Genomic DNA, 14,112 nt, shown 5'->3' with positions numbered 1-14,112 from the left:
TCCAGCCAATATACACTGCTGGTCAAAAGTTTGGAATAATTCGTATTTTTTAAAGTTTTTGAAAGAGGTCATAATAAAATTATCATAATAAAATTATTTGACATAAATATATTTTAAAATGTAATTTATTCCTGTGATCAAAGCTGAGTTTTCAGCATCATTACTCCAGTCTTCAGTGTCACATGATCCTTCAGAAATCATTCTAATATGCTGATTTGCTTCAAATTATAATTTTCAATTTCAATTTTCAACTATCAATTATATTTTAAATACATTAAAATAGAAAACTTCCAAACTTTTGACCAGTAGTGCATAATATCGCCTTCCTTGCTCCATTATATAATCTCTTTTTTTATGCACCAAATCACACAGAAATGGAGAAAGAGGCCCGTCTTGGCCTTTTTTAGTATGCATACGTACCCTTCTGAATATTTAAGATGGGCGTACATGACCTTCGAGTTTGTAGCAGGCCCATAAGTATCCGACTCGTCTCGTTACGCCTAGGAAGTCTCCTTGCTCCTTTACATGCATTATGGATACTTCTGAGGGTCCAAAGCAATCCATTAAGTGAAGAACAATTCATTTGGGTCAAGATCCAATAAGTCAAATTTGCACTGAGAAGTCTGAGACTACAGCAGCCCGGCGATAGGGGCGACCGAGCTGTGAAGAGATAAGATTAAAGTAGCCATTGTGTTTGGCAGTTTTTGAAGGCTCTCATTTCAAGATGAAAAATGATGTGGCCGGTTTTGACAAATGGTATGTTCTGACTCTTCTGACCCCCGGCAATTCTATTTCGGGTCTCACCGTCGGCCGTTGAAGGAAGAGAATGCCGACGCTGGCCCTTTAACGGTTCTACCTTTCTTCGCCTGCGACCTTCAGGCGGTGATGATTAATTGCCAGGAGAGAGGCTCTTGTCATTTAGCCTATGATCTCTGTGCCTTGTGCCCAAACCATCTGCTAAGAGACCTGAACTCCTGCTCATCTATAGGAACGGCCTCTCCACCCATTTGTGTCATGGTAAAGGGAGTTGGCAATGTAGCGACCCCATCCCTCTTTTCCCATCATGTCCCAGCTGGACTCATGTTAGCCATCTGTGAGGGCACATTCTTGTTTCACACCTAAATTTTCGAATAGATATACACTACCGTTCAAAAGTTTGGGGGTGGCAAGCTTTTTTTTTTTTTTCTTTTTTTTTTTCATCAAATCAGCATATTAGAATGATTTCTGAAGGATCATGTGACACTGAAGACGGAGTAATGATACAAATTTAGTTTTGGATCAAATGAATAAATTACATTTCAAAATTATTAAAATAGAAAACAGTTATTTAAATTGTAATAATATTTCATACTATTACTGTTTCTACTGTTTAGAGAAATAGCAAAGAAATCGTTTTAGCCTTTCATCAATCGTTCTATCATTCTTTTGTTTGTCTGTTTTAGCATTCTATCGTTCGTTCTGGAATTCTATTGTTTGTTAGTTTTAGCATTCTATCATTCGTTCTAGCATTCTATCGTTTGTTTTAGCATTTTAATTTTCGATCTAGCATTCTGTCGTTTGTTTTAGCATATCTTTCGTTCTAGCATTCTATCGTTTGTTTGTTTTAGCATTCTATCATTTGTTCTAGAATTCTATCGTTTGTTAGATTTAGCATTTTATCGTTAATTATTGCATTCTATTGTTTGTTTTAGGATATTGTTAGTTCTAGCATTCTATCATTTTTGTTTTAGCATTCTATCGTTCATTCTAGCATTCTATTGTTTCTTTGTTTTACCGTTCTATTGTTTGTTCTAGAATTCTTTCATTCTAGCATTCTATTGTTTGTTTAAGCATTCTATTGTTAATTAAAGCATTGTTTGTTTTAGCATTGTATCGGTCATTCTAGCATTCTATGGTTTGTTCATTCTAGCATTCTATTGTTTCAGCATTCTATCGTTCGTTCTAGAATTCAATTGTTTGTTTTAGGATATCATTTGTTCTAGCGTTCTCTCATTTTTGTTTTAGCATTCTATTGTTTGTTCTAGCATTCTATCATTTGTTTGTTTTGCCATTTTATTGTTCAATCTAGCATTCTATCATTTGTTTGTTTTAGCATTCTTTCGTTTGTTCTAGCATTCTATCGTTTGTTCATTCTAGCATTCTAGCATTTTTGTTTTAGCATTCTATCGTTTGTTCTAGAATTCTATTCTTTCTAGCATTCTATTTTGTTTTAGCATTCTATTACAAACAAGCATTTTTTGTTTGTTTGTTTTAGCATTGTATATTTTGTTCTAACATTCTTTCATTAATTTGTTTGTTTTATTATTTTATTATGTATTCATTCATTTTAGCATATGATTGTTCTATCTAACTTTTAATTTTTTCAAACTAGTTCTCTAGTTAAGAATGACATTAATTCCTTTGCATTTCAATTCATTTAAATTTTACTTTCTTAAATTCAAATTCAAATTGCTGTTGTGCATTCAATTTGCTATCTCAATTCAAATTCACAAATTAAATTGGAATTTCAAAGACTTACACAGTTCAGTTCTAAATTTTGCACAACCCTGCTGCCTACATTTTTTTTTTTCCCCCTTTGAATATCCTTTTTCACGGATGTCATATTTGAAGTCAAATGGGCTGCAGAAGTTTATACTTTATTTTGTGAACATCCATCTTGAGAATGTTTGTTGGGGGTGACTGATCCTAGTTCATTCTTCAACAAGGATTAGAAATGAATTAAGAGTAACATGGGTACAGGAAGCTGAGTTTTTCGCCCATGGGCCATTGTAGGTGTCCTTGTTTGCATTCTGTCACGCTTGGTTTTGGGTTCACAGTAAGTGGGGGGACCACATCCAGCATCGCTTTTCAATTTAGCAGAACATGCTCCGACCGCGCCAGTCTTTCCCTTCCCGGCGCTGAGAGGAAATCTCATTACCAGCAGCTAGAGAAGTCAGAGAGAGAGAGAGAGCAACACTCTTCCCACCTGCCAGTTTACTGCACGACAGCGAATGCAGCCATTTACTTTGACCGTTTGTAAATCCTGTTTCTCTCAGGGTTTTTTTGAAGTGTAAGGCCTACTCAGACGCGGCTGGGCTTGTGGCGCGCTATTCCGCTACAAGAGCTAAACCTCTAGAGTCGTTCTTTTTTGGTTTATAGGGTGGATGACTAAGGTCTGAGTCATACATTGAAAGGAAGATGAACAGCAGGGGACACTGAGCTATGACAGTTTGATGTTAATACATGCATGTGTTCAAGTTTGATCTAGTGCGCTCGTCTTTGATGATGAATTTAGTCTGATAAGAAATGGCTTTGATGATGTATTTTTTACTTTGAATTCTGCTTTGAATTAGCTATGTGAAAACAAGTTAATTAATGCCTGCACAATGTGTTCTGTGTTACTGTGCAGTGGACTGCCTGGACCCGACCTGCTCTGGGAGAGGTGTCTGTGTACGTGGAGAGTGCCACTGTTTTGTAGGTTGGGGAGGTCCTGGATGCGAGAGTCCACGTGCTTCCTGTATGGAGCAGTGCTCTGGACATGGGACCTTCTTGGCTGATACCAACACCTGTAACTGTGACCCCAACTGGACCGGTCACGACTGCTCCACAGGTCAGTACAGTGGTGGAATGACGTGATGTCCTGAGCTATTATGTTCACTTGACGTGTTTCCCTATTTCAGCCTTGTTACTTTGCATGTATATGGGTCAGTGATGTGACGGGTCGTATTTTGTCCAAAGGCCTTAATAATAAGAATTAAAAAAAAAAGATATGACATCCAAAGTATGTAAGGTAGTACAAATAGATCTCTTTTATTGAATCCAAAAGGTTTTAATTAAATTTTGCTACATATAAAGGTATTTTGAAGATTTTGAAGTGTCATTTGGTTTAAACATCCAAAGGCCAGTACAGCCATTTCATTTGTGATTAAAATATCTTAAAATGTAATAAATGTATATATATTTTTTTATTCTGGCAAAATTTTATAACATCATATATCAAAATAGTGCAAAATGTTATTAAATTATGTGTAGAAGTCGTTGCTTTGTTATGAGAAAGAATGTCCGGAAAAATGAATTTCATTGTCATTTGGAGTAACCAATATAAAGGGGCCATTCTGGATCAAGTCATGCGGTCAATGATCATGTGACAGGATGTGACATCCTTCAGACACCTGCAAAGGACCACATGGTCGTGAAGCAAAGTAACTAAGTCTCTTTTAACTATTTGAAAAATTCATGTTTTCACTCGATCATACGCATGTCCCGAAACATCAGGTCATTCAGTATGACCGCTATAAAACATGGACAATGTTGTAATAGTTTAAAAACTTGTATTAAATATAAAATGTTTGATTGTCTTTTTGCTAGCTAGCTAGATATCAGCCTGTTAGCATTGTTTGAAAATATTGTCATTCGGTAAAACCGAAATTTTGGTTAAACCGAATGACTTTTTTGGTGACAAATTGTCCATCTTGTATAAAATGACAAAAGCAGTGTTAATTGATTATAAAAACCCACATAATCTCATTTTTAGCACTTGATAAAACTTAAAACATAATGGAGATATATTTAATTTTGTTTACACCTTCAAAAACCTTATTCGTCAATGACCCATTTATGTATGTATGTATTTACTTATTTATCATTGTTACTATATGAACTCAAGGAAGAACTATTTAGTGATTTTAATTTGTGTGCACCAGTCAGTGTTGTTTTAATATTATTCATATTCTAGTATTTGTTAATATTTTGAATTAGCCTTTATTTATAGTTTTAATTTTAAATATTTTATAATGTGCTTTAGTCATTTTTATTCATTTTTTTTTTTTTTATATATATTTCCATTTAGTTTTACCTCAGTTTTAGTTTGCATAGTTTTAGTAATTAAACTTTTTTTTTCCATTTAGTTACTTTTTTTGTTTGTTTTACATTTGATATTTATTTTAGCTTTATTTTAATTACTGAAAACAATTTTTAATAGTTGTAGTGTTAGTTAACAACACACTTTTTAACTACATTTTAGTCTTGTATTTTTCGGCAACAATATTGCATGTTGATATAGCCACAGTTATCGTTTAAAGACATTGGTGCCATCTCGTCATCGTGTCGTCTTAGTCAAGGAAATAAAAGGTTGTCGAACATTTTTCATCATAGTTTTCAATAACGAAATTAACACTATACTGAAGTAAATCTGAAACATACATATATAATACACCCAGGCCTTTATATTGAGTAAGTACCATATTCAAAAGATATATTGCTTCTTCTTCACCTTTAATTTAATAATCATGTAACTATCTCATACAAATACCTACCTTATCTGATCATATCAATTGTCTGTGTCTCAGAGCGCAGTATGGGGGACAGTGTTAGCGTCACACTAATCTGAAGGGCAAATCGTACACCTGTGTTTGTGAACTTGTCTCTTTGTGAGCGGTTCATCACATATTTATGCGTGCCTGTGCATGAACTGATTAATGTTAAAATCTCGTAAACCCTCTAAATGAAACTTGATGCAGCTTATCTTTGCTAATCTCCACGCCACCTGTTGCCATGACAGCGGTGACTACAGGTGTCAGGGTGTAATTTCATGCTCCACATAATTTACCTCACTGTTCTTGGCTTGTGTGATTGAGAAATTTCTGAGAAAACAATATATGCGAAGTGCTTCGGTAAACGCTCAGTCTATTGTCTATAATAGATCGTTTCAATTAGAAACACTCAAAGACATTTTTTCCCTGAATTAAACCACCATTTCTAAACTTGGTTGATAAAGTTAGCACTGTGCCATTTCCTTTCTTTTATTCCATCAAGAATGGGAAATTTGGTCAAATTCTCCATGGTTTCAAAACACTTTAGTCCTTTCTTCTCGACCCCTCTCTCGGTCATGCCTGACCACCTTTTCACAGAGATTTTTCCACATTTGAGCTGTTTCGGTCACGCTAGTTAGACCTCCATCAGGAGGTGGGGGTGAAACAGCAGCGTTTGATACAGTAAAAGCGGTTTAGCACCTCATGGCAGACGACGAGAGCCAGGTTCTGACAGTGACCTATGGATAGTGTGCTTTGATTTTTCCCTCAAGATGGGACACCGATGTCTTCTAACATCACACTGGAAAGGTGTCACACACTTGCGGATTTGTTAATGTGAAAGACAATCTTTAAAATCCTGACAGCAGTAGAGTTGTTTGAAACCAGGAGATGCTCCTAAACTTTTAACTAACGAAAGTAATAGTATATATGTGTACTTTATTTTATTGGCCGATAAAAGCATTTATTTTTAATTAATTTTAATTTAATTATTTTTTCTCCCATCGGTTGATTGTTTAAATGATGGGCCGATTTATATCCTGTCAATCAAAAGGGGGTGGGAAAATGTGTCAGACTGAAACTCGTTCTGTGTGTAAATAAAATGTATCTTGTGTTGAATTTAAGGCTGTTAACATGACAACGCATTAACAGTTAAAAAAACTGACATTAACCCTCAGGGGTCTGAGGATTTTTGGGGCCCTGGAGAAGTTTTGACATGCCCTGACATTTGTGCTTTTTTCAGTTGTTCATAAACATATTAATGGAAAAAGTGTCTATACACTGTATTCAGCACAAACTAGGCTACAATAATATGTGAGGAACATATATGTACATGTTTATGTTTTTGAAGGAATAACGTTTATGCGTGGTTATTGAAAAAACAAAAAAACTTAAGTCACTGAAATAAAGCCAAAAAATATATATTAAATCTTTGTTCACAAGACTTCTGGGTATTGGAGGTTGTAGACTAGAGTTTTTGCTTCAAAATGAGGTAAAAATTATGCTGCCTGCTTGTTCATAAAAACAATAGAGAGATTTAAATTTTCTAAAACATCTTTGGTCAAGAAACACAGTATGCGTGGAGGCGTGAATCATCATGAATAATGGGTGATTCTCACCTGTGAAGACAAAAGAATCGCATAAAGAGCTCTAATGAGCTGCATAAATAATGAGCTCTTTCAGACAGGTAGGCTGTGAAAAAAAACCTCTGTTGATCATGTCTCAAATCTCATCATGGTGTAAATCAAACATGCAGAAAAAAACGCAATACTGTGAAATATTATTACAATTTAAAATAATGGTATTCTATTATATTCTTTAAAATATAATGTATTTCTATGATACAAAGTGTCTGAATAATTATGTTACCTCTATGGCATTTCATATAGGCTTTTAGCTTAAAAGCATACACATTTCACCCTATGAATCACCCGTAGTTCAAACCAGGGTTGCCAGGTCTGCGGTTGTTTTTTTTTTACCTACACCAAACATTATTTGTAGCGTGCCTCCCATCCAATAATCACAAGAAGCGTTGTGCTTTACCTCTATTAAGAAACAGTCTCGGCTTTCAAATTCTGTCCATTTTATCATGAAATTCAAACAATAAATGGCGTTTTGACGCTCTTAAATGTGACGTGACAGATCGCTGTAGCGCCTCAGTTCAAGTGGAAGCGCAGAGCGCGAGTCTTTTCTTTCACTTAAATACAAGTTATAGCATTATGTACGTATGTTGAAAGATACAGTAGTACTTACTGAAAAGTATCATGTCTCATATAATCGCTCAATCTGTGTTTCATCCGCGGAAAGACGTGAATAAAACAGCTTGTGAATATGTCACTTAATGTTGCGTTTATCTCAGGAAAATCCATAGTTTACAGTTCGTTAGTTAGCTATAAAAAAAGCTTATTTACTGTTAATTATATATGAATGTTTAAATAAGTTTGACAAGTGTTTATGAAAACTACCTTATGCGCAACTGAGTTGTATACAAACATTTCGGTTTTTATCTGAGTGCAGTTATTATATCTGAAAATAAATAGCAGTTGAATATAATAGTTTGGGCTCTGTTGTTACTTTTAAGCTCTAATATTATAGTAGCAAATGAGAGGGACCCCTGTATAGTTTACAGCATTAGTTGGGAGAGATTTTTTTTGCCTTAAATCATTATCAGCAGTGACTTTTTATCACACAATTCTGACTTTTTTCTCAGAATTGCGTGATATAAAGTTCAGATTTTTTTCTCTCTCAATTGCGAGTTTTGACTACATCTCGCAATTATGACTTTTTTTTCAGAAGTGTGAGATGTAAACTCACAATTGTGAGTTATAAAGTAGAATTATGTGGGAGGAAACAGACTTGACTTTTTTTCTCAGAATTGCGAGTTTATATCTCACAATTCTGACTTTATAGCTCGCAGTTGCGACAATATTTCACGTGATTCTGAGAAAAAAAAGTCCTAATTGCAAGCTCACAATTGCGAGGTTAGGCTATATCTTGCAATTATGACTTTTTTTTTCTCACAATTAAGACTTTTTTTGCGAGATGTAAACTCACAATTGCCGGGAAAAAAGTCAGAATTGTGAGATAAAAAGTCACAATTGCCTTTGTTATTTTTTATTCAGTTGCTGAAAGAAGCTTCCATATCATTCAGAATATCGGTATCGGCAGAGAAATTTAGTATCGTGCATCCCTAAATATCGTTTGTCTATTTTAATGAAAACATTTAGAGAACAGACTTGATTTGTTTACTTATCGGAGTTATTAGTTTTTCTTTTTCCGTGACGCCGGGCAGAAAGCCAAATGCTGTTTTGCTACACCAGGTTTGAAGCAGAGACATTTATTATTAATATCCCTCCAAAATGCTCAAAAGAAGTGATGCAATATTGTTATTTTGGTCACTGCTATTGTAAACACCACAAGGTTTTAAGAGATCAGAGAACTAATGGGAATTTTGCTTCAGCAAACTTTTGAAACACGACACTGTGAATATGAATTTCACTTTAATGGCAAGCAGACAGACTGACCTATTAGGTAATCCGAGGGATTTGCTGGAAATAGCCATTTAAAGCCTGGCTTCTCAAGCGAAAGATGCAGCATGACTAAATTATTACGAGACTTGTGCTCTCCTGAGCCGGCCTCTGCTTTAACTCAAGGATCTGAACTGCAACCGCTCCAGAAAAACACCCAGCAAGTTTAACACATATTGTTATTGATACACTGTGAAAAATGTGAGCTTTAATTATTTAACTGTATTTTTACCCCCTTTGGCAAACATCTGGGAACCATTAGTGGCAAACTGTTGCACTGATAATGGTTATAACATAAATGTTGGGGGTAAAATAAATGTTATGCCACAAAACTAAACAGAGAGCCACTCCTAAAATCTGAAAATCACTTCCTCCTCTCTCTGTCTCTCCATCTTTTTCCCCCATTTTTGTCTCAGTTCTCTTGGTCACTTGTGGTAATTGAATAAGAAAGCTTTCAGCGCTAGCATGTTTTCAGGCTGGCAGCTCCAACGCATTCTGAAATGAGCTGTTGCAAACAATCAAGATCTGCATCAATTAGTTCTCCTCCTCTATTAAAGGACGCAGGAAGGAGTTACCCAATTATTGCACAACGTTCATAGCGTCTTTGCCCTGCAGTGAAGCGTTGTGGGAACGATTCACAGATGGCATCATCTTGTCACTTGGCTGCTGTGTTACCTTTATGAGAATCGCTTTGAGGAGCACCTTTATGAGAAACGATATTCGCATTAACAAGCGAGACGTATTTGGGTGCATGCGAGAGAGCGAAGGGCAAAATACTAAGCAAATTGAAAGAGGGACAATAAAGGAGAGTAAGAACGAGGGAAAATGAGCAACCGCGTGTCTCCTTGACAACTTTAAGCAATGAAATGCCATTAGGATGCCTCTAATTGAAATGTTGCATGTGAAATTAAGGGCATTTACATAATTTAACAAAGGCCCAGCGTTGTAATTAGCATGAGGGAAGGATTTTTTATTTTTTTTTCCTTCAAGCTTTTAAATCTGGTAATGCCATGTTATGGTTTGTGCCTGAAAAGACTAACTTAACTGTTTAATTTGTAACAATGACAAAATGCAGAGCTACAAGAACATAATTGACTCATTATTGGCCTATAAGCGACCTTTTTTCTGGCTGCCTTCCGCATAGATTTGGCTAATTAGACAACAGTACATAACCACTGCTCTACACTCTGAAACTCTTATTTGCATAGCATGAAAATATTTGTTCTTTTACATTGTATCCGTGTGTGTGTGTGTGTAACCCTACATTATGATTACATTTAGAGGTAGATAATGGAATATGCTATTTGTACAGTATAAAAATCACTGTCTATGGAAATTCCCCATAAAACATGAAAACTGAGTGTGGTGTGTGTGTGTTCTACTGCATGGCAGGACATTTATTTTATTTTGCTAATTTATTTTATTTTATTATTTTGTTTTGTTTTTGTTTTTTAAGTGTTTGTGGTTAAAATCCATACAAATCTACAAAAAAAAAAAATAGTATATAGGTAACTGATAACCATTTTTCTCTCACTATTAATTGCCTTTTGGCTTTCACTAGTAACTCGCAATTGCATGTTATCGAGTAAGAATTGCATGATATGAACTCGCAAAAAAGTCAGAATTGTGTTTATATCCTGCAATTCTGACTTTATAACTCGCAATCGCGACTTTATATCCCTCAATTCTGACTTTATAACTCACTATCGCGACTTTATATCCTGCAATTCTGACTTTATAACTCACAATTCTGACTTTATATCCCGCAATTCTGACTTTATATCCCGCAATTCTGACTTTATAACACGCAATCGTGACTTTATATCCCTCAATTCTGACTTTATAACTCGCAATCGTGACTTTATATCCCTCAATTCTGACTTTATAACTCGCAATCGTGACTTTATATCCCGCAATTCTGACTTTATAACTCGCAATCGCGACTTTATATCCCTCAATTCTGACTTTATAACTCGCAATCGCGACTTTATATCCCTCAATTCTGACTTTATAACTCGCAATCGTGACTTTATATCCCGCAATTCTGACTTTATAACTCGCAATTCTGACTTTATATCCCGCAATTCTGACTTTATATCCCGCAATTCTGACTTTATAACTCGCAATCGCGACTTTATATCCCGCAATTCTGACTTTATAACTCGCAATCGCGACTTTATATCCCGCAATTCTGACTTTATAACTCGCAATCGCGACTTTATATCCCGCAATTCTGACTTTATAACTCGCAATCGCGACTTTATATCCCGCAATTCTGACTTTATAACTCGCAATCGCGACTTTATATCCCTCAATTCTGACTTTATAACTCGCAATCGTGACTTTATATCCCGCAATTCTGACTTTATAACTCGCAATTCTGACTTTATATCCCGCAATTCTGACTTTATATCCCGCAATTCTGACTTTATAACTCGCAATCGCGACTTTATATCCCGCAATTCTGACTTTATAACTCGCAATCGCGACTTTATATCCCGCAATTCTGACTTTATAACTCGCAATCGCGACTTTATATCCCTCAATTTTGACTTTATAACTCGCAATCGTGACTTTATATCCCGCAATTCTGACTTTATAACTCGCAATTCTGACTTTATAACTCGCAATCGTGACTTTATATCCCGCAATTTTGACTTTATAACTCGCAATCGTGACTTTATAACTCGCAATTCTGACTTTATAACTCGCAATTCTGACTTTATAACTCGCAATCGTGACTTTATATCCCGCAATTCTGACTTTATCACTCACTATCGCGACTTTATATCCCTCAATTTTGACTTTATAACTCGCAATTCTGACTTTATAACTCACTATCGCGACTTTATATCCCTCAATTCTGACTTTATAACTCGCAATTCTGACTTTATAACTTGCAATCGTGACTTTATATCCCTCAATTTTGACTTTATAACTCGCAATCGTGACTTTATAACTCGCAATTCTGACTTTATAACTAGCAATTCTGACTTTATAACTCGCAATCGTGACTTTATATCCCGCAATTCTGACTTTATAACTCACTATCGCGACTTTATATCCCTCAATTTTGACTTTATAACTCGCAATCGTGACTTTATATCCCGCAATTATGACTTTATAACTCCCAAAAACTCTCTTTTTATAACTCGCAATCGTGACTTTATATCCCTCAATTCTGACTTTATAACTCGCAATCGTGACTTTATATCCCGCAATTCTGACTTTATAACTCGCAATTCTGACTTTATATCCCGCAATTCTGACTTTATATCCCGCAATTCTGACTTTATATCCCGCAATTCTGACTTTATAACTCGCAATCGCGACTTTATATCCCGCAATTCTGACTTTATAACTCGCAATCGCGACTTTATATCCCTCAATTCTGACTTTATAACTCACAATCGTGACTTTATAACCCGCAATTCTGACTTTATAACCCGCAATTCTGACTTTATAACTCGCAATTCTGACTTTATATCCCGCAATTCTGACTTTATATCCCGCAATTCTGACTTTATAACTCGCAATCGCGACTTTATATCCCGCAATTCTGACTTTATAACTCGCAATCGCGACTTTATATCCCGCAATTCTGACTTTATAACTCGCAGTCGCGACTTTATATCCCGCAATTCTGACTTTATAACACGCAATCACAACTTCATATCCCTCAATTCTGACTTTATAACTCGCAATCACAACTTCATATCCCTCAATTCTGACTTTATAACTCACAATCGTGACTTTATATCCCTCAATTCTGATTTTATAACTCACAATCGCAACTTTATATCCCTCAATTCTGACTTTATAACTCACAATCGTGACTTTATATCCCTCAATTCTGATTTTATAACTCACAATCGCAACTTTATATCCCTCAATTCTGACTTTATAACTCACAATCGCAACTTTATATCCCGCAATTCTGACTTTATAACTCGCAATCGCGACTTTATATCCCGCAATTCTGACTTTATAACTCGCAATCGCGACTTTATATCCCTCAATTTTGACTTTATAACTCGCAATCGTGACTTTATATCCCGCAATTCTGACTTTATAACTCGCAATTCTGACTTTATAACTCGCAATCGTGACTTTATATCCCGCAATTTTGACTTTATAACTCGCAATCGTGACTTTATAACTCGCAATTCTGACTTTATAACTCGCAATTCTGACTTTATAACTCGCAATCGTGACTTTATATCCCGCAATTCTGACTTTATAACTCACTATCGCGACTTTATATCCCTCAATTTTGACTTTATAACTCGCAATTCTGACTTTATAACTCACTATCGCGACTTTATATCCCTCAATTCTGACTTTATAACTCGCAATTCTGACTTTATAACTTGCAATCGTGACTTTATATCCCTCAATTTTGACTTTATAACTCGCAATCGTGACTTTATAACTCGCAATTCTGACTTTATAACTAGCAATTCTGACTTTATAACTCGCAATCGTGACTTTATATCCCGCAATTCTGACTTTATAACTCACTATCGCGACTTTATATCCCTCAATTTTGACTTTATAACTCGCAATCGTGACTTTATATCCCGCAATTATGACTTTATAACTCCCAAAAACTCTCTTTTTATAACTCGCAATCGTGACTTTATATCCCTCAATTCTGACTTTATAACTCGCAATCGTGACTTTATATCCCGCAATTCTGACTTTATAACTCGCAATTCTGACTTTATATCCCGCAATTCTGACTTTATATCCCGCAATTCTGACTTTATATCCCGCAATTCTGACTTTATAACTCGCAATCGCGACTTTATATCCCGCAATTCTGACTTTATAACTCGCAATCGCGACTTTATATCCCTCAATTCTGACTTTATAACTCACAATCGTGACTTTATAACCCGCAATTCTGACTTTATAACCCGCAATTCTGACTTTATAACTCGCAATTCTGACTTTATATCCCGCAATTCTGACTTTATATCCCGCAATTCTGACTTTATAACTCGCAATCGCGACTTTATATCCCGCAATTCTGACTTTATAACTCGCAATCGCGACTTTATATCCCGCAATTCTGACTTTATAACTCGCAGTCGCGACTTTATATCCCGCAATTCTGACTTTATAACACGCAATCACAACTTCATATCCCTCAATTCTGACTTTATAACTCGCAATCACAACTTCATATCCCTCAATTCTGACTTTATAACTCACAATCGTGACTTTATATCCCTCAATTCTGATTTTATAACTCACAATCGCAACTTTATATCCCTCAATTCTGACTTTATAAC

At 35.5% G+C, this 14,112-nt stretch overlaps 1 protein-coding gene across 11 annotated transcripts in view; it reads left to right on the top strand.

Annotated features, from left to right (window-relative positions):
- The window catches only part of tenm4 (teneurin transmembrane protein 4), a 261,307-nt gene that overhangs the window by 154,757 nt on the left and 92,438 nt on the right, over positions 1–14,112 (top strand). For all 11 annotated transcript variants that reach the window (XM_048160290.1, XM_048160292.1, XM_048160289.1 and 8 more), the window contains one exon: positions 3,389–3,589. In XM_048160290.1, the coding sequence (XP_048016247.1) occupies positions 3,389–3,589 (201 nt within the window). The remainder of the gene's footprint in view (positions 1–3,388; positions 3,590–14,112) is intronic.

This window comes from Megalobrama amblycephala, linkage group LG16 (assembly GCF_018812025.1).
Source record: "Megalobrama amblycephala isolate DHTTF-2021 linkage group LG16, ASM1881202v1, whole genome shotgun sequence".
NCBI classification, from domain to species: Eukaryota; Metazoa; Chordata; class Actinopteri; order Cypriniformes; family Xenocyprididae; genus Megalobrama; species Megalobrama amblycephala.
This window is presented reverse-complemented; position numbering and strand designations above follow the sequence as displayed.